General features: G+C 43.8%; 1 protein-coding gene across 5 annotated transcripts in view; it reads right to left on the bottom strand.

Moving 5' to 3' along the window:
- ANKRD29 (ankyrin repeat domain 29) overlaps positions 1 to 21,803 on the bottom strand; it is a 54,939-nt gene extending 33,136 nt beyond the window's left edge. Inside the window, exons 1-4 of one of the 5 annotated variants that reach the window (XM_043558461.1) lie at positions 21,646 to 21,736; positions 20,940 to 21,077; positions 12,098 to 12,305; positions 8,810 to 9,074 (exon numbers count right to left, since the gene is read on the bottom strand). In XM_043558461.1, coding sequence (XP_043414396.1) covers positions 8,810 to 8,983 — 174 coding nt within the window. In that variant the 5' untranslated portion in view covers positions 8,984 to 9,074; positions 12,098 to 12,305; positions 20,940 to 21,077; positions 21,646 to 21,736. Of the gene's footprint in view, positions 1 to 348; positions 448 to 8,809; positions 9,075 to 12,097; positions 12,306 to 20,939; positions 21,078 to 21,645 lie in introns of all 5 variants that reach the window. The other 4 variants (XM_043558459.1, XM_043558462.1, XM_043558463.1 and 1 more) reach the window with 4 other exon arrangements.
- Between the last annotated feature and the right edge of the window lie 276 nt (positions 21,804 to 22,079).

Raw genomic sequence — 22,079 nt, forward strand, 5'->3', positions numbered from 1 at the left:
GAAAATCCTGTAACTTGTAAAGCACCTCATCCCAAGGGAAGAAGGAAGAACTGATTTAAGCTTGGGAGGAAATGTCTGAGTGTTTAAGGAATGTGGTTAGAGGTCTTGTTACCTCAGACTACAACACATGCTTGAGAACACTCATTCAACTGAAGTACAACCAATGGTCTATTTCTGGGCCTTAATTTAGGCACAATAAAGCCTGCAATCTGGGGTTTGATGTCATGTTGGAAAAAAGCAATGATTATTCTTATCTTCCTTGCCAATTCACTACTATGAAAATTTTGAGTCATTCTTATTCAATTGTCACATGAGTCATCTCTTATTCAAGTGTAAAACCTGACCTACCTCTCTCTGGAGATTGATGTCTGCTCCTTGCAGAACCAGTTCCCTCACACAGTCTATGTGGCCTGCATAGGAGGCCACCATGAGGAGCGTGGTGCCATGCTAGACAGAGGACAGACAGATGAACGGTTAGGCCATCATATGTCACACAGGGTCCGGGAGAAGAGGCTGCAGAGAAGGCAGCTCCACTCGGGACGTGTCCAAGTGCAAAATTTCACAGTAATAAAAGCATCTCATGCAGACTACATGGGAAAAAGCAAAGCGACACATTGCTGAGGGTGGAATTTTCGACTGAAAAATTCACTTAATTCCATTACCTTCAGAAGTGCAGTCCAACTGAACCATAATTACTGCATTTTAAAGCAGTAGGGATGTAATGGTCTCATTTTATAATTTCTATTAAATGATTCCTGAGCCAAAAGACTATTAATGTAAAAGATGGGTTAAGTGGTACCACTTGGTTTTCTGAGTTTAGATGTCTTTATCTCAAAACTGATTCAGGCAAAGATAAAAGGCACCTCAGGGAAATGGGAGACCACAGCAATCAGTCAGGAGCCCTGGGGTTCAAGTCTGCCTCTGTCCTCAACCAACAGTGTAACCTGGGGGTAAGTTGCTTATAATTCTTGGGGCCTGTAGTTTAATTTACAGTCGTTTTGGAGGGTTTGGAATGGTGATCTTAACCACCACCTCTGCATCTGCAGCAACCTGCCTTTTGGGGGTGGACAAGAGAGAGACAGATAGTTCTGCACAGAAGGAAGGCTTGCTAGGTATAGGCGATAAGTGACTCTTACAAGCCTCATTTTCATTTCATCAGTAGGATTTTGTGGGAAGGCAGTAGAATTGAATGGTCACTGACACTATGACCTTGGGCTACTTATGGAACCTTTCCAAGGCTCATCCTCCTCATCTGTAAAATAGGGAATAATAAAAGCCTCTTCTGGGTGACATTAAATGGGTAAATGAGATAATGCAGGTAACGTGCTCAGCACTGTAATGTTAGATATGACTTCAGTAAGTGTTAGATATTGAAACTTTATGATACTTCAGTAAATGTTAGGTTATCATCTGACTTTTGTTGATTTCTGTGAATGACAATACTAATTTTGGGAAAGTCTTATTTGCTAGGGATGAAAAGTACAGGTAGATTAAAAAAAAAAAAAGCTAATGGCCTCATGGAAGTACTCTATATTTTTTCTACCTTCATGTGGCTGTATTTAGTATTTGATGTTAGACATTCATGTGGGCTGTACCATCCATTATTAAGTTGAACACCTTTCTCTGTATTTTCCAGGACGAGAGTGGTATGTGGAAGTGGGTATTACTAACTTCCTCCTGAATGTGAACAATTCTTATTTAGGTCGCAGATAGAAGAATCCTTGATTTAAAACCAATCTGGGGGTGCCTGGGTGGTTCATTGGATGAGTGTCTGACTCTTGATTTAAGCTCAGGTCATGATCCCAGGGTTGTGGGATTGAGCCTCTCATCAGGCTCCACGCTGAGCACAGAGCCTGCTTAAGATTCTCTCTCTCTCTCTCTCTCTCTCTCTCTCTCTCTCTCTCTCCTTCTGCTCCTCTCCCCCGCTTGCACACTCTCTCTCTCAAATTAAAACAAAACAAAACAAAAACAATGTGGTGGATTGCGGGGAAGATAGTGAAGTAGGAGGACCCTATGGTCACCTTGTCCCATAGATACAATGGGAGTATCAATAGATACACAATGGGAGTTACAATAGATAACACTCACATCAGTGTTAAATAACTCAGAAAATAATCCAAAGATTGGAAGAACTAACTCCATAACTAAAGGTAGAGAAGAGCCCACACTGAAGAGGGTAGGAAGGGTGGAGATGTGATGGGGAACTAAATGGACCACTGCTGTATGCAGGAAGTGGGGGGTTGGGGTAGGGAGGGAGCTGTGGAGAAGGGAGAGAAACAGACTATTCCACCGGGGGAACCTGCATGTGGAAGATGAGCCCTCATAATATTTGGCTTTGAAAACTAGGGGGACTGAGTTTTAGGACTTAAATCTTGGAATTTTAAAAATCAGTGGCTCAGCTCTGGGAGAGGCTGGAGGGTGAGAGGAAACTGAAATCCTCACCCTTTAAGAGACAGCACCACAAACAGCCCGTGGAGATAGAGCACAGAAGCAGCAGTTTGAAACATGACTCGGGTATATGGGAGGGAGATTTGTTTACTAGTCTCAGAGGTATGCTGGAGGAGCAGGGATCATTGGGGAGACTTCTCCAGGAACAAAGGAGCTGGAAGGAACCATTTCTTTCCCCTTCCTTCCAGCAAAAACACAACCACTTGCAGGAACCAGTGCAGCACCTACATTCACTACCTAACTTGCTAACATCACAGCCCCTCCTCCCCACCCCACCCCCCAACCTCCGTGCTTGTTGTGGATCTACCCACTCTAATATGCTCTTGGCCAGAGTCTATTCAAACCAGGGCCGCAAGCCTGGTAGTGTGCAAGCAGCCCCAACAAGAGCCAGCACCATTCCAACGTGACTCCTGACCTGTGGAGAGGGAAGGATAACTGCACACAGCAGTCATACCACAACCCCAGCAGTGGACTGGGGGCAGACAGCTGGCCTGATTGCAGGCCCCGCCTAGCAACAAAAGATTCTCTGGATAACATGGGAAAGGACACTGCAGTTTGGTGCTGCTGCATCTCTGGCAAACACCCAGTATGACTAAACTCAAGCCCATGATGGCCCCAGACTGGCCCACTAACACTATAGGGACCAAACACTGCCTAAAACAGGCAAAGAGAGCCACTGCAGATACCTGAACTGTGGAAAAAGTGGCTCAACCACAACAGCTGGGCACAAAACACACATAGGAGACACCTCTGAAGCACCAGGTTCTGGTGAACAGGGGACACTGCACTGCAGGGCACTACAGGACCTCTTCTTCTTTTCATAAGGCCACACTTTCAAGAGCATGAGATGTAGCTACCTTTCCTAACATAGAGAAACATACACAGAGAGTTAGACAAAATAAATGAGACAGAGGAATATGTCCCAAATGAAAGAACAGGACAAAATCACAGTAAGAGAGCTAAGCAAAATGGAGATAAATAATATGCGTGATAGGGGTGCCTGGGTGGCTCAGTCAGTTAAGTGTCCAACTTTGGCTCAGGTCATGATCTTGTGGTTTGTGAGTTCGAGCGCCATGTCAGGATCTGTGCTAACAGCTGAGAACCTGGATCCTGCTTTGGATTCTGTGTCTCCTTCTCTCCGTACCCCTCCTTCCCCCTCTCTCAAAGATAAATAAACATAAAAAAATTTTTAAAAATAATATGTTTGACAGAGTATTTAAAGTAACGGTCATAAACATACTCACTGGAATTGAGAAAAGAGAGGAGGACATCAGTGAGACCCTTGACAAAAAGATAACAAAGAATCATTCAGGGATGAAGAATACAGTAAGTGAATTTGAAAATACATTAGATTGAATAAAGAGCAGACTAAAAGAATCAGAAGAATGAATCAGTGACCTGGAGGACAGATTAATGGAAAGGAATCAGGCTGAGCAAGTGAGAGAAAAAAATATGCAAAATGAGAATAGATGTAGGGAACTCAGAAACTCCATCAAGTATAACATTTGCATTATAGGGATTCCAGAAGGAGAAGACAGAGAAAATTTATTGGAAGAAATAAAAGCTGATAACTTCCCAAATCTGGGGAAGGAAACAGAAATCCAGATCCAGGAGGCACAGAGATCCCTCAACAAAATCAACCCAAGGAGGTCCACACCAAGACACATAGTAATTAAAATGGCAAAAAGTAGTGATAAAGAGATAATTTTAAAAGCCACAAGAGGAAAGAAGAAATTTAAGTACAAGAGAAGTTCCATAAGGCTATCAGCAGATTTTTCATCAGAAATTTTGCAGGCCAGAAGGGAGTGTCAGGATATATTCAAAGCGCTGAAAGGGAAAAATCTGAAGTCAAGAATACTCTACCCAGCAAGGCTACCATTCAGAATAGAAGGAGAGATAGAGTTTTCCAGACAAACAAAAGTTAAAGGAATTCATGACCACTAAACCAGTCTTACTAAACCAAAATTCATAACCACTAAACCTAAATGTTAAAGGGGACTCTTTGAGTGGAAAGGAAAGACCATAACTAAGAGTAAGAAAAGTAGGAAGAACAAAAGCAGCAAAAATAAGTATACCTGTAAAAACCAGTCAAGAGACTCACAAAATAAAAGGATGTAAAGTATGACATCATATACCTAAAATGTGGTGGGGAGAGAGAGGAGCAAAGAATGACCATTAAGTGACCATCAACATAGACCACTATATCCAGAAGATGTTATATGCAAACCTAATGGTAACCACAAATCAAAACCCATCTATTAAAGTCTATTTTGTCAGACAGAAATATTGCTGCCCTGGCTTTCTTTCATATCCATTTGCATTATAAATGTGTCTCCATCCCTTCACTTTCAATTGGCAGATGTCTTTTGGTCTGAAATGAGTCTCTTACAGGCAGCATATAGATGGACCTTGCAACAGATATGCAAAAAACAAAGAGAAAGGAATCCAAGAATATCACTTAAAAAAGCCAACTCACCATGAGAGAAGAGGGCAAGGGAAGAATGGAACAGAGAACTATAAAAACAACCATAAAACAAGAAACAAAATGGCAACAAATACAGACCTATCAATAATTACTTTGAATGTAAATGGACTAAATGCTCCAATTAAAAGACATCGGGTGATGGAATGCATAAAAAAAATAAGATCTATCTATATGCTGCCTATAAGAGACTCATTTCAGACCAAAAAACACCTGCAGATTGAAAGTGAAGGGACGGAGACACATTTATAATGCAAACAGATATGAAAGAAAGCCAGGGTAGCAATACTTATATCTGACAAAATAAACTTTAAAACAAACTGTAACAAGGGATGAAGAAGGACAGTATATAATCATTAAGGAGACAATCCAACAAGAAGATAGAACAATTGTAAATATTTATGCACTGAGCATGAGAACACCCAAATACATAAAAGTTAATAACAAACATAAAGGAACTAATTGATAATAATACAATAAGTGTAAGGGGCTTTAACACTCCACTTAAATCAATGGGCAGATTATCTGAACAGAAAATCAACAAGGAAACAGTAGCTTTGAATACACATTGGACCAGCTAGGTTTTTTGGGTTTTTTTGGTTTTTTTTTGTTTGTTTGTTTGTTTGGTTGGTTGGTTGGTTTGGTTTGGTTTTAGTTCGTTTTTTTTGGACCAACTAGGTTTAACAGATATATTTTGAACATTCCATCCTAAAACAGCAGAATACACATTCTTTTCAAGTACACATGGAATTCTCCAGAAAAGATCATATATTACACTATGAAACAAGTATCAACAAATTCAAAAAGATTGAAGCCATACTATGCATCTTTTCTGACTACAATGCTATGAAACGAGACATCAACCATAAGAAAAAAAATTGGAAAGAGCACAAATACATGGAAGTTAATAACATGCTATTAAATAATAAATGGATCAATAAAGAAATCAAAGAAATACAAAAAATACACGGAGACAACTGAAAATGAAAACACAAAGGTCCAAAATCTTTGGGATGCAGCCAAAGTAGTTCCAAGAGGGAAGTTTATGGCAGTACAGGCCTACCTTAAGAAGCAAGAAAAATCTCAAATAAGCAACCTAACATTACACTTAAAGGAACTGAAAAAAGAACAAACAAAACCCAAAACCAGAAGGAAGGAAATAATAAAGATTAGAGAAGAAATAAATGATACAGAAACTAAAAAACAAAACAAAAACCCACAATAGAACAAATCAATGAAACCAGTAGCTGGTTCTTTGAAAAGATCAACAAAATTGATAAACTTTTAGCAACAGTAATCAAAAAGAAAAGAGAGAGAATTCAAATAAACAAAATCAGAAATGAAAGGGGAGAAATAATAACCAACACCACTGAAATACAAAGGATTATATGAGAATATGTAAAAAATTATATGCCAAAAAAGTGGACAACCTAGAAGAACTGGAAAAACTCCTAGAAACATATAACTTACCAAAACTGAATCAGGAAGAAATAACAAATTTGAACAGACCAATTACTGGCAATGAAATTAAATCGGTAATCAAAAAACTCCCAGCAAACAAAAGTCTGGGACCAGATGGCTTCACAGGTGAATTCTACTAAACATTTCAGGAAGAGTTGATATCTATTATTCTAAAATTATTCCAAAAATATAAGAGGAAGGAAAACCTTCAAATTCATTCTATGAAGTAGTATCCCTTGATTAAGCTACATAAAAGTCTTTCCTTTATAGTAAAAACTTGCTAGTTTGACAGATGACTATTTCTCTAAAGATTAAGGTTACTTTATTTCATTGGCTGATGTTAAAATGTATCTTTTAAAACTAGCTGATTTTGAATAGAGGGAGGATATGGGGGGATATAAATGTGGTGAAGACTCCAACAAACAGGACATTGAAACACCTTCATTCATACATCTAAAAAGGCTGGAGGAAGCTGCCACTGCACATCTTTGTGGTAGATGTGCATCAGAAAGATGAAGGAAGCAAAAAATGTAAACATCATGTGAGGACAGCATTACTCGAGAAATGAAGGTGAATGTAATTCAAAGCTTTGCCATTTGGTGGGTGGCCTAGCGATAATGTATTCATTCTTTACATGTTGTCTGTTGGAAGTTTGAACATGGTCGTGAACTTGAGGTTGGGAGTTGTTCCCAGGAGAGCCCCAGGGCCTCCTCTTGCATTCCATCAGCTCTCCTAGGAGTCCCAGGTGAACCGGAGGCTGGGTAGGACTAGAGTAGAGGTCATTCAGCACCACAGGCATCCTGGGACCCAGACTCCACATTCAGGTGGTACCTGAAGGAGGTAGAAACTCTCCCCATGAAATGTGAAGGGAAACCAACACCTACACTGTTCCCAAACCTCTCCCTGTCTCCATCACCGCCAATCTTAGAGACTCTTTCAAAATCAATGTCTGAAATTACCATCATTTAGGCTCTCTCCTTTGGGTTAAGGAATCTTTTCTCCAGAAAGGTATTAACAAAATGAGTTTGATGTTAAACGAGGAGGAGTAAACATTGGTATCTGGCCTAGTAGCAAAATCTCTGTTTGAAAAGCTACTCATCACCCAGCAGACAGAGACAGAGGATGAGCTCTGAGTGGGGAAGGAGGTGGCAGGACAGGCGGCACTGAGGAGGAAAGGGCACAGGGAAGGCTGAGTGTGGGGTACTGTCTGGGGGGCAGGTTGTGCGTGGTGCTGTGAGGAGGCTCCTAGGACACTGGATATAAGGAAAAAGTCATAGGAGTGGCTGAAAACAGGTGACTCCAAGACAAAGAGGAAAAGCGGTCATCAACATGGTCAGTGGGTGAGGCCACGATGAAAACCTGCTCCAGTTTGGTCCAGGGGGCACTGCTGCCCATTAAGACCCAAGTAAGACTGGGATGGCCAGTTTGCAGATGCCCGAGTCCATACCAGTGTACAGGGACACTCCAAGAACAATGTTGCACTAGGAGCTAGCAGCAGTGGGGCTCCCCTGCCAGCCCGGGCCTGAAGGCACAGGGCTGGGGTGGGGAGGGTGGAAACTCCTAGGACACAGAACGAGAGCACTGCTGCCAGACAGAATAGGGGACACTGGGTTCCCCAGCGTCCCTGTCCTCCCACTCTCTGATTTCTACCAGTGCTCCCATTGGCCAAACCCAAGCAGAGGCCAGAGGGAAGCAAATCCACTAGGCTGTACATTTCAGTCTCTGGGACACAGCAAGCTGGAGAAGGGTCTGAGTGGATCTGGCGGTGCCAACCCGAGATAACTGCACACCAATGCCCCCAGTGTGCAGAGTGCAACAAGCTTTGCTATCTCACTCAGGCTGGTGGCTGATCTTACTTAGCAAATTTGTGCAGTAAAAGCTGGAAATGGCACATCCAGCTTTTGGGAAAACAATAGGGCTCATTTGAAAACATTTTTATTCCTAACATTAAAATATTTCTGCTGCTTCTCTCTTTCTCTCTCATTTGAGGTCTTCCTGCTCCCCAGAGATGCAGAGTCCTGCTGAATACATAGAAATCACTGCCTCTGTCTGGAGAGGGAGGGTTCCCTAAGTGATGCCTGCCGGTGGGCAGTAGTATCGATTTTTAGACCCCCTCCTTGCCAGTGAGCGTACTGATATTTGCAAAGATAACGAAATGGTAAGAAGCTGGGCGGAGGTTTCCATCTTCAGTTCTCTTACCCTCGTAGAAAAGCCCACCTTCCACATCCATGGCAGCCCTCTTCTGCTCTGAATTATCTCCACTTTCCATGAAAGGAGTTGGTTTGAATTCTCAGACTGAAAACCCTTTCCTTCTTGGAATTTGCCAATTCTGATTCCCAGTGAGGTGCCACTTCCCCTATTGTGGCCGCCTCTGGTTTTGTGCACATAATGGTTTGCCCAGGATGTTTTTACACTCACCAGGGTACCTTGGACTTTTACAAGGGATAAAGCAGGCAAAACATGAAAAAGTAGATAAGCATCGCAAAGGGAAATGTATTCATGAGCTGCTCTCGTGCCAGCAGGGGAAACGGCGTGTCCTTGGCATGCATATACCAAATGAATCCATCCGTACACTGTCCCTGCAGTCCACATCCACCCGACCGCTGTTCAACAACAGCCTGAGCAGAGCCAGGTTTCCTCTCCTTGCTGCCCAGAATGCGGCGTTGGCAAGTGGAGTTTCCTTCTGCAGAAGCAAGATGAAACAGGATCTTAGGATCAACATCAGTTAATACGACTGCTTCTACGCAAATATATACCATTCAAAAGGCAGAATTTCCAGATGTGTTGTAGTATCTGAAAGACCACTCCTCCAGCAATAGATGCCAGTAATATACTTGGCTATGGAACACATTCTGTTTCATACCAGATATCGGAGCCACAGTGCTCTTATGAAGAGCAATGTTGTTGATAATACAGCACTATTAATACTCCCAGCAATGTCCTCACTTTCCTGCCTCTGTGTCTTTGTTCACAGTTTCCTTTTTTTGCGTGAAATGAGTTCTCCCCCATCCTTCAAGGCCAAAGCCCTGCTTAAATCCGATTTTCTCCTTGAAACATTCCCAAACCCCCGTTCACCCCTAAGCAGAGAGAAATCTCTCTCAAACCTGACCTCCCCAAACCACATCTTTTCTGTGCTCTCAACTTTCTGCCTGATTCCAACTGTCTGGGCAAATGTTTCACCTTCCCTCCACCTAATTTTCTTTGCTTCAGCTAGAACTTGCCAGGGGATTCACTTAAGAATAAAGAACTCTGGGCAGGAAATGCTGTTACGTGTCCTCGTATGGGTCCTTCTTTCCACTGCTGTGTGATTTTAAAGTTGCAAAGATAATATTGGAACCAGCCTATGGAAGGAATAGAGCTGGCAAACAGTTCTTGAAAAATCAGCCTGGCAGAGGTGACTGCAGTCCAATTGCCTTTTCTAGAACACATCAATTTGGATCTGTAGCGAATAGTCCATGGCAGGGGAGGGTAGGGCTGAAGGAGAGGCTCTGGAACCAGACAGCACTGGGTTTCAACCCCAGCCTTGGGCAAATGACTTGGCCTTGGTGAGTCTTATACTACCTGACTTGAAAATTATGGTAAGGATTAAATAATATAGGTTAACTGGTGAATACAGTGCCCAACACATCATAAATGCTTACAGATGCTAGCTTCTTTCTTTCTGCCCACTTTTCTTTACAAAGTTAGGATAGGCAAAGTTTGTTTAATATAATTTATTGTCAAATTGGTTTCCCAGTGCTCTTCCCAACAAGTGCCCTCCTCAATGCCCTAGATAGGCAAAATTAAATTCAGAGTATCGATACTAATAAAGAATTTTGTGGTCTCAGGAAATTTTCTAGCATCGACATTATTTAACAAGAGCACTTTTTGGGTGGGCTTAAAACACCTATCTGACCCCAAAGAGCTTTTATGCAAGGTATCTTTTAAAAAACTTTTTAATTGGGGTGCCTGGGTGGCGCAGTCGGTTAAGCGTCCAACTTCAGCCAGGTCACGATCTCGCGGTCCGTGAGTTCGAGCCCCGCGTCAGGCTCTGGGCTGATGGCCCGGAGCCTGGAGCCTGTTTCCGATTCTGTGTCTCCCTCTCTCTCTGCCCCTCCCCTGTTCATGCTCTGTCTCTCTCTGTCCCAAAAATAAATAAAAAATGTTGAAAAAAAAATTAAAAAACTTTTAAATTTATTTTTTAAATTTACATACAAGTTAGTTAGCATATAGTGCAACAATGATTTCAGGAGTAGATTTCTTAATGTCCCTTACTCATTTAGCCCATCCCCTCCTCCCACAACCCCTCCAGTAACCCTCTGTTTGTTCTCCATATTTAAGAGTCTGTTTTGTCCCCCTCCCTGGTTTTTAGTATTTTTGCTTCCCTTCCCTTATGTTTACCTGTTTTGTATCTTAAAGTCCTCATATGAGTGAAGTCATATGATTTTTGTCTTTCTCTGACTAATTCCACTTAGCATAATACCCTCCAGTTCCATCCACATAATTGCAAATGGCAAGATTTCATTCTTTTTGATTGCCAAGTAATACTCCATTGTATATATATATCACTTCTTCTTTATCCATTAATCCATCGATGGACATTTGGGCTTTTTCCATACTTTGGCTATTGTTGATAGTGCTGCTATAAACATGGGGGTGAATGTGTCCCTTCGAAACAGCACACCTGTATCCCGTGGATAAATGCCTAGTAGTGCAATTGCTGGGTTATAGGATAGTTCTATTTTTAATTTTTTGAGGAAACTCCATACTATTTTCCAGAGTGGCTGAACCAGTTTTATGCAAGATATCTTTTAATTATACTGATAAGGGGGGGCGCCTGGGTGGCTCAGTTGGTTGTGCATCTGACTTCAGCTCAGGCCATGATCTCACGGCTCATGGGTTTGAGCACCACGTCAGGCTCTGTGCTGACAGCTCAGAGCCTGGAGCCTCCTTCGGGTTCTGTGTCTCCCTCTCTCTCTGATCTTCCCCCACTTGCACTCTCTCTCTCTCAAAAATAAACATGAAAAAATATTTTAAAAAATTTTAAGTATACTGAAAGGTATTAAATTCAGTATCTCTTTTTTTTCATAAGTTTCTTCAAGTCAGACCTATTTCTTTTTTTTTTTTTTAAGTTTATTTATTTATTTTGAGAGAGAAAGAGAGAGAGAGAGCAGGGGAGGGGAAGAAAGAGAGGGAGAGAGAGAATCCCAAGCTGACAACGCAGAGCCCGACATGGGGCTTGAACTCATGAACTGTGAGATTGTGACCTTAGCTGAAACCAAGGGTTGGTTTCTTGGCCTACTGAGCCACCCAGACACCCCTTAAATTCAGTATCTTACTTATTTATGCTAAGTTAAAAAGAAAACACAGCAACGTCAGCCACAACACAGAGCCATCTTAGGTTTAAAATTTTTTTTTTCCAATTTTTAAGTAATCTCCACACCCAACGTGGGGCTCAAACTCACAACCCTGAGCTCAAGAGTCACATGCTCTACCGACTAAGCCAACCAGGTGCCCCTCCACGGAGCCACCTAAAATGAACAGTGAGGGCACAGGCAAGGTGGCATTTGTTGCTATGAGGATTTCTTTTCTTCAGCCCTTCAGCTCACACACAACTTAGTGCTCTTGTGCATTCTTAGAGGAGAGCGTGGCCAAGCAGGGAGCGCTAAGCAGGTTACAAACATACTTCGAATAGTTTCCTGGATCAGGTAGGGGAGCAAAAGTCACCTCAAATTCCAGACGAACAATTTGCTTTTCCCCTGACAGCCTAAATGTGATGGCCCCGGGAATTTTCACGCCGAACTGCCATGGTGACGTTCACACCCGGTGTTTGCGGCTCTTGTTCCAGGCTGGCTCCACTGTTACAGCTGTCAGTAACTGGCTGAAGCAACGGCCAGGCAGGCCTGCCTTGTGTCATAAATCACGAAACAATGCCCTTTCAGCAGAGAGATCGCACAAGGCCAAAATGAAGTTTGGAGGGTGAATTAGGAAGAGAACTTAATACGCCAGCCCTGCTGGCTTTTCCTGAAACATGAAGACTTGAGAGTAATAAACTGTAAATCATTTTCAGTGATTTTGTTGTTTCTCTTTAACCCCAAATTATTTTCAAAACCCATCTGCACGCCACAAACTTCTATCGTCATAATAAGCTCTCCAGCTGGGAGCCTCTCCTGCCTTGAGGATGGCTCTGGGGCTTCCTCTCCTGTCAGGGCCAGATTTCCTTGCTTCCTATGAGGTTCTGGAAACTGAGCTTTGTGAACAGCTGTGAAGATTTCATTTTCCCTCAAGTGCGAGAGGGGGAGGCAAGACAGAGTAGTCGATTTGGGTAAGAAAGAGCTGAGTTCATTGGGGCGCCTGGGTGGCGCAGTCGGTTAAGCGTCCGACTTCAGCCAGGTCACGATCTCGCGGTCCGTGAGTTCGAGCCCCGCGTCAGGCTCTGGGCTGATGGCTTAGAGCCTGGAGCCTGCTTCCAATTCTGTGTCTCCCTCTCTCTCTGCCCCTCCCCCGTTCATGCTCTGTCTCTCTCTGTCCCAAAAATAAATAAACGTTGAAAAAAAAAATTTAAAAAAGAAAGAGCTGAGTTCAAGTCCGAAGCCTGCTACTTCCCAGCTCTGTGACCCTGGGCAGGTTATTTAACTTCTCTCCGTCCCAATAAAATGGGACTAATAATGCCAGTAGTAGTACCTCTGCCATGTGTCATTAGAGGATTAAAGGAGAGAATACGTGGAAACACTGTTTGATGGTGAACACTCAAGAATTGTCGCTATAAATGCTGTTCCTCACAGCTCTTTGAAATGTTTGTTCAGGTGACTTAATTTGCTTGGTCACTGGCATGTATTGGGGACAGGGGCACTGGCCATGGGCTAGGACAAGAGGTAAGAGTGAAACTTGAGCTCTGCTCCAATGGCTTTATGGCCCCGCAGGAAAGCATGTCATGCCAATAGGCATCAGAAATTATTACAGGTGCTAGAGTTGGAATGTGGATAACATAAGGAGGCAGAGAATGGCCGAGCCTATATTGGGGGGGGGGGGGGGATGGCCAGGAATGGTTTCAAAGAGAAGGAATTCTCAAGAAGAGTCTCAGAAGATGAGTGGGGAACTGGGTAATGAGCATCCCAGGCAGAAAGAGCGGTGAAAGCAAAGACGTGGAGGCTCATCATAGCATTCTGGGAACCGTCACTAGCTTGGAAGGGCTAGACGGAGGGGTGGGAGGGGAGAGAGGGCAAGGGACAATGCCGCGCTATAGGCAGTGAGGGCCAGATCCCAAAGGATCTGCTGTGCTGTGCTGTGCGACAGAGTTTGCCCGGGTACTGGGGAGCCAAGGCAGGGTTTTAAGGTGAGGAGATACTATCGGCTTTGTGTTTCAGAAAGGTCCCTGTGGCAGCTTCAGGGAGAATGGATTGAGGACTGGAGCCAGACTTAGGTCGGTGTCTACAAGGGTTAGGGGGTTAGGGGACTACCGCATAGACGGGGAAGAGACTTTAAGGGCCCGAGCTCAGGCAAAAATAGCGGGACGGGAGGATTAGACTGTACGTGCAGGAGAAGGTGGGAGAAGGAAGCTGGACTGAGTCCCAGGTTTCTGGTTGGAGTGCCTGGTTGAGGCGGTGCCATTCCTCGAAGTGGGAAAACACCGGAAGAGGGGCAGGCTTTGGGAAAAAAAGGAGTTCAGCTTTGAACACGCTTTCAAGTGCCTAAGGGGCTTCCAGGTGGAAACAACTCCCAAAAGAATGGGTAAGTTCTCCCATCACACCGCGGCAGACACATTTAGTGGAGGGCAGGAATCCTATGCTAATACTAAGTGCTTGTTCTATACCGCTCCGTATGTCCTCTGCACATGCTCTCTCGCTGAATCCTCACGGTGGCTCAGTGAAGTGGGTGCCGGTACCAGCCTGCTGCACAGCTAAGGGAGAGATGACAGGCAGGCTTCGCGCCTAGGCAGCCTGGTGCTGGGGCTGCCCAGTTAGCCATCACACTGTTCTGCCTCCCTGGAATTCTGTAGACAGCAAGGAACAAGGCAGCATTGACCCCAATGACCTCCTTCCTACCCTCATTCCAAGCTCCTCTTCTGCCAAGACGGAAAGTCCCCTGAACTTCCTTCTCTTTAGGGTCTACACACATCACATTGCCTGGATAGCTTCCAAACCTCCTCTGGGTACGATATGCACATAATCATAAATGCTGTGGAGTGAAACAGGGGCAAGACCTCTAGCCTTTGAAGGAGATGATGCACGTGGAAATGTTTTGCTATTTAACCTCTTTCTTGATTTTTCTGATCTCTACAAAAAGGCCAGTGAGCCTCCCTTGGGCTTGCTGGTCATGATATGAAGAATAGCAACACCAACCAAGGCTGAGATCTTGCTCTTCTAGCCGGTGTGCTAAGCACTTTCACTGCTCTGATGTATTTAATTAGCAGAACAACTCCACGACATTGGTGTTTTTATTATTCCCATTTTTAAGAAGAGGAAACTGAGGCACAGAAACGAATTACTCAAGGTCCTACAGTTAGCAAGTAACAGAACCAGCATTCAGCCCCATCTTTGAGTGTAGAGTCTGAGGACTTTCCCTGTGAGAAAGTCCTTTTTTTCTCCCCTTTACTTCCAGAATTTTGGCTTATACACTGCTCATTATTATACTAACAGCAATTAGTTACAGGAAGGAAGGGGAGAGGAAACACAGAAGGGAAACTGTTACTTGTACAGAACTGGAATTCTGATTAAAAGCTAATGGGGAGGGGTAGAGACTTTTAAAAGGTAGAGTTCAAAAAAGGTTTAGAATCATGTGGGTTTTGATTGTGCATTTATTAATTCAATCAAGAGAACATGAGCTTTTCTTAGTTATGAATTCCTCTGGCGTTAGAGGCCACGTTAAATAAGAGAATGCAGGACTGAGAAGCCTTGCACAGAAGGACACTCTGAGATGTCACTAGCTATTCTCATCCATTGTCCCCTTTGTGCTAAGTATTTGAAATTTTCAGAATGCTTGATAAACATTAGAGAAGCCTAACCTCTGTGTTGTCAGTATTGCTACACTTCTGAAGGTGATAGGAAACTGATTTACCCCAAGCATTCTGCCTTGGAGGTAGGACCATTCAACACCAGCATTTCCAAACTCAGAACTCAAGACCAGGTGGAGAGTCTGTTTAAGACATATATGTCAGGAATAGGCAAATATATAGAGATAGAAAGGCAGAGTAGCAGTTATCTAAAGCTGGGAAGCTAGACAGCTGGGGGCTAGAGTGACTGCTAATGGGTGATGAAAATATTCTAAACTTGATTGTGCTGATGGTTGCACAAGACTGAATATACTAAAAAGCACTGAAATGAACACTTTACATGGGTGAGTTATATGGTATGTGATTTGTATTTCAATAAAGCTGTTTAAAAACATGCATGGCTTTGGGGAACATGGGTGACTCAGTTGGTTAAGCATCTGACTCTGGATTTTGGCTCAGATCAATGATCTCACAATCTACGAGTTCGAGCCCCGTGTTGGGCTCTGCACTGACAGTGCGGAGCCTGCTTGGGATTCTCTCTCTCCTTCTCTCTACCCCTCCCCGCTCTCTCGCTCTCTCTCAAAATAAATGAATAAACTTGAAAGAAAACATATGTGGCTTTGTACATTTATTTTCCTGTAGCTCATCCAAATAATTTTAGCTGACTGGTGAACTGGAGCTGATGATGAGATCATTTACATACTTTCAGAACAAGGATGGAACATACAAGTGCCCATACTTTTGGCCAAGGCATCAGCAGTTTCCGTCACCAAGATGAAACATGGTATTGAGACGCTTTATCCTCTTGGCTAAAACATGCTCAAGAAAGACCCAAGTATTGTTCTTTATCTACCAATGTTTCCTCTACAGTGGTAACTTCCCTCACTGTGTTAAGAGTCTAACTCCTCAATTGTGTTAGGCTTTTGGCAACCTCAGCCCTGAAGAATAAGTCCTAAGTAGTTGAAACAGCTGTTACAAAGTCAAAAGTCAATGCACCGAGATCTGTGAACTTTATTCCACAAGGAGGCCCAGACCCATCCCCTGAGTTTGCTTTTACTTTAAAAATAATTCTAACAAACATGTGTCTGTTTTCCCAACCAGAACAAATTAGAACTTGCCAATTATGAAAGAGGAAGTTTACTGGAGACAAACTGATAGGAGTGATTGCTGACAGCTTAATGGAGGAAGGAGAAAACACAGAAGCAAAGAAGTCCGTGTGGTTCAGAAGCAAATAGCTCTACATGTGATTACTCTAAGTCATGAATAGGAAGCTAACGTGATTTATAATGCTCTGTTCATTCTCCCGTAGACTCAGCTAACAATGCCAGGGCTTTTAAACAAAGGCTTTGGAGACCCCGGAATTAGGGCCTATAAGACTTTCTGAGGCCTGTGAAAATAAACTGTTAATCTCTGGCTCTAAAATCAAAGTGAATGAATACATAGCTACAAAATGTACTATCTTTGTCAACTCCCTTCATTGCTAAATTTGGTATTCAGAAAATATTGATGGCACATGAAAATAATTTGTAGGTCTGATTTTCTCAGTACACAAGAATTATGCGCTATATACAAAAATTGCAGAAAAATCATGGACAAATGTAAATTAAATGTTATTCATGGCTAAGTTGTTTTTAAAGCAATATTATAAAAACCCTTCCAAAAATGTATAATAAAAAGTCTCTATTATTGGGGCGCCTGGGTGGCTCAGTCGGTTGGGCATCCGACTTCGGCTCAGGTCATGATCTCGCGGTCCGTGAGTTTGAGCCCCGCGTCGGGCTCTGTGCTGACAGCTCAGAGCCTGGAGCCTGTTTCAGATTCTGTGTCTCCCTCTCTCTGACCTTCCCCCATTCATGCTCTGTCTCAAAAATGAATAAACGTTAAAAAAAAAAGTCTCTATTATTATCTTGGGCTGTGGGTACATTTTACTATGTTTGATAGGATGGTAGCAAGGGCAAGGCCCAGCTTAGGCGACTGGCCTGTGACTCTGCTTCCCTTGCCCTCAAGCCTTCCCTCAGTGGCTTTTGGAAGTCCACTTCATGGAGAATCAACTCCTCACCCTTAACCTGGCACAGAGCACTTCTTCTGTCTCCCTGCTGTAAGCCCCCAGCACCTCCCACACTAGCCCTGGGGTGGAAAATGGGGTTAGGCTCTCCTCACTTGTGTTCCAGATCCTGCCTTTCCAGTCATGTGCACAAATCTCTGTTACTTCACAGCTCAGATCATCCCACCTTCTTGTTCTGGGCTTCACCTCACCTAGTAGCTGTCACCTCCTGATCATTCTCCCTTCTTCACTGCAAATTCTGGCACCTTCCTTTCTACCCACCCCAAATTCTGACCTTACCCTGGCCTCTACTTCACAAAACGTTGATACTGTCCCTCAACCTCACCTCTTTTCCTCTAACTCCAACGGAAGAGGGTTTCCTTCCCACATGTCTAGTGGGAACCCCTACAACTAATGAAGTCCCATCATGCCTTCCACCTCACTAACCTCCTGAAAGCTTCATCACTCAGCTTAGTCATCCCCTCTATGGAGCCCCCTTATCATTATTTTATTTATTTTTTTTTTTTAAATTTTTTTTTCAACGTTTATTTATTTTTGGGACAGAGAGAGACAGAGCATGAACGGGGGAGGGGCAGAGAGAGAGGGAGACACAGAATCGGAAACAGGCTCCAGGCTCTGAGCCATCAGCCCAGAGCCCGACGCGGGGCTCGAACTCCCGGACCGCGAGATCGTGACCTGGCTGAAGTCGGACGCTTAACCGACTGCGCCACCCAGGCGCCCCATCCCTTATCATTATTTTAAATACTTACTTATTGAGGGGCGCCTGGGTGGTTCAGTTGGTTAAGCGCCTGACTCTTGATTTCAGTTCAGGTCATGATCCCAGGGTTGTGGGATCCAGCCCTGTGTCAGGCTCTGAGCTAAGCATGGAGCCTGCTTGAGATTCTCTCTCCTCTCTCTGCCCTTCCCTAGCCTGCATGTGTTCTCTCAAAAAATAAAATAAAATAAAATAAAATAAAATAAAATAAAATAAAATAAAATGAAATGAAATAAAATAAAATAAAATATAAAAAATTTAAATATTTATTGAGATTATAGTCTACATACTAAAAAAAATTCATTGTTTTAAAAGAAGCATGATTCGGTGGTTTTTAGTGTATTCCTGAGGTGCATATCTGTCACTATTCCAGAACATTTTCATTACCCTCAAAAGAAACCTCATTAACAGAAAACCTATTAACCTATTAATCTAAAGAAACCTATTAACAATCACTCCCCATCTCCATTCTTCCCTAGCCGCAGGCAACCAAGAATCTGCTTTCTGTCTCTGTGGATTTGCCTATTCTGAACATTTCATATAAATGGGATCATATACCACATGGCCTTTAGTGTCTGGCTTCTTTTACTTAATATAATGTTTTCAAGGCTCATCCACATTGTAGCATGTATCAGTGCTTCCTTCTTTTTTATGGTTAAATGATATTCTATTGTATGGATATATCGTGGTATGGGCTGAGGATCTGTGTCTCCCCCCAACTCATATGTTGAAGCCCTAATACCCAATGGGATACCCACAATGTGATATCACATTGCGAATTTGGAGGTGAGGCCTTTGGGAGGTAATTAGGTCAGATGAGGTCAAGAGGGTAGAGCCCCATGATGAGATCAGTGTTCATATAAGAAAAGAGATGAACACCAGAGCTTCTTCTCTCCTCCATGTAAGGATCCAGTGAGAAGGTGGCTGTTTGCAAGCCAGGAAGAGAGCTCTCACCAGACACTGAATCTACTGGCACTCTGACCTTGGACTTGCCAGCCTTCAGAACTGTGAGAAATTAAAAGCCTGTAGTTTAAGCCAACCAGTCTATAATCGTTTGTTATGGCAGCTCAAGCTAATACATACATTTTGTTTTAATATAATTTTATTATCAATAATAAATGATGGACATTGGGTTGTTTTCACTTTTTGGCTATTATGAATAACAAAATGAACATCTGTGTACAAGTTTTTGTGTGAACATAGCTTTTTATTTTTGGGGGGTATATATTTAGGAGTAGAATTGCTGGGTTATATGGTAACTCTATATTTAACTTTTTGAAGAACGACCAGACTGTTTCCTAATATGGCTGCATCATTTACATTCCTACCAGCAATGTGTGAAGACTTGAATTTCTCCACATCTTGCCAATACCTGACATTGTCTGTCTTGTTGATTATAGTCATCCCAGTGAGCATGAAGTGGTGTCTCATTATGGTTTTGATTTGCATTTCCCCGATGATTAATAGTTTTGAGCATCTTTTCAGGTGCTTATTGACCATTTGTATATATTTTTGGGAGTAATGTCTATTCATCTCCTTTGCCCATCTTTAAATCGAGTTGTCTTTATTTTTTTATTATTATCATTTTTAATTTTAAGTAGTTTTCATGCCCAGCATGGAGCTCAATGAAGGGCTTGAACTCATGATGCTGAGATCAAGACCTAAGCTGAGATCAAGAGTCAGACGCTTAACAAACTAAGCCACTCAGGGGCCCTGGTTGTTTTTTTTATTGTTGAGATGTTTGTCATCATTTAAAGATGGTCAAGTGTCTACCATTTTAAAGCAAACAAACCCTTGGCCAACTCCAAATTCCTGCTTCAGCCACTGTTTCTTGCAGAACTTTTTGAAACTGTTTTTGACACTTGTGGTTTCCACCCACTCTCTTTTGAAATTATTGCAGTCTGGCTCCTGAAACTGCTCTGAGCAAGATCACCAGTGGCTGTTTTGCTACTAAATACAAAGGACACTTTTCAATTCCTAGCTTAATTTCTCTGTGGTATTTATCACTGAGTTCCTCCCCATCTTTATCGAAGGACTGGAGATCCTTGACTTAAATCAGCACATGCTTATGATTGTTCTCACAGATCTCTAGCTGCTCTCCAGTTTTCTCAATGGGTTTCTCTTATTCTGCTCATTCTCAAGTCTTCACCTTCTTCAAGATTTTGTCATCAGTCCTCTATTTTCCATTTTTACATGGTATCACTGGGCACATTCACTCTCATGGGTTTAATTACCACTTAACACAGTTCATTCCTACATCGCATCTGTATCTCCTGCCTAGACTATATACTCCTGGGCTCCCAATTTACATATCTGTCTTACTTGGGCTTCCATCCATCCTTAGACTTTACATGTCCCAAACCAAACATTTTATCTTCACCTCCGTAGCCCTCCATAACTCAGGAAATAATATTACAGAATTCCACATACTAAAATTTTTTGGTCATTCACACTTGTTTACTTGCTTCCATCCCAGACACCTGTTCACTAAGCCCCTACCATTTAGCAAGATGACCCCAGAGGTGCTCCCTTCCCAAACTGTGGCCAGTAATCTTTCTAACATGCAAATCTCAGCATATCATCCCTCTGTTTACATGAGCTACTTTAAGAGATGGGATTACCCTGACTTTGGAGCCAGACACATTGCGATTTTAACGTTAACACCACTCACTGGCTGCAAAACTGTGATGAGTTAACTTCTCCACATTCTAATCTTCTTGTTAAAAAAAAAAAAAAAAAGGAGCGACACACAGGAACGTACCATTTCAAGGGTCTTCCTCAGGATTCAGAAGATGCGCCCAGGTGCCTCTGGCTCAGAATCAGGCACATCAGTATATTTTAACTATTATTTTTATTAAGACCTCTCAACAGAGGCAAATCAAGTATCATCACTTTCATCCTGAAATGTGAAGATTAAATGGAATGACTTTAAACTCGTTTAAAACAAGACTCCTTTGGACACTGAAGCCTGGTAATCAATTGCAGCTCCACTCCGTGCTGATGAGCTCTCAGCTTCAGCGTCCAAAACGTGCTCCGGAGAGGAGGCGACAGTGGTGCCACTGGCATTCCGAAATGAGGACGCAGAACCGGGAATCCTTGCCGCAGCCCCGGTCTGTCCCGAGGCGCGGCCGCAGGGAAGTGCTGACTGCAAGACTCTTCCCCGCCCCGCCCCCGCCCGTTACCCGGGCGACAGTCCCCGCCGCCCCTTCGTCCGGCCGCCAGGCTCCCAGACCCTAAGTACCGAAAGCCTTTGAGGCAGAACCCACACAACCAAAACCACAAACCACAGGAGCCATCCCAGCCAGGTCGCTTCCTCCAGTCCCCCGCCAGCACCCTGGGCGGCGCTCACTCCACCCTGTGGGCCGCGGCGGCGGCGACGGCGACCCCGGGAGGTCCCCAGGTGCGGGCTCGCCGCCGCAGGTCTGCCGCCCGGCCCGGCACTCCCTCCCGGAGCTCGCGACGCTCACCTTGAAGGACATCTTGCACATGTCCGCGGCCGCCCCTGCGCGACCCGCGCGCTTCCGGCCCGGGGCGCCAGCTCCAGCCCGCCCTCCCTTCCCCGCCGCGTTCCGCAGTGGGGCGGCCTCCCGCGCCGCGCGCTCCCGCCGCCGCCGCCGCCTCAGACCGGACCGGGGGCGGGGCCACCGGGGGCGGGGCGGGGCCACCGGGGCGGGGCGGGGCCACAGAGGGCTCGGGGTAGAGCTCTGGAGCAGGAGCATCGGCGCCTGCTGTCTGCCAACTCACCTAGCAGACGCTGATCTCCGCTGGCACTGTGCGCACTCCATACATACACGCATGCATACCACACCTACACACCACACCCACATACCACTGCTCACACAGCCACAATCGCAGTCTCACACACACCAGTGTACAATGCTACACTGAGCACATTCTCCAC

This window comes from Prionailurus bengalensis, chromosome D3, assembly GCF_016509475.1.
Source record: "Prionailurus bengalensis isolate Pbe53 chromosome D3, Fcat_Pben_1.1_paternal_pri, whole genome shotgun sequence".
Lineage (NCBI taxonomy): Eukaryota > Metazoa > Chordata > Mammalia > Carnivora > Felidae > Prionailurus > Prionailurus bengalensis.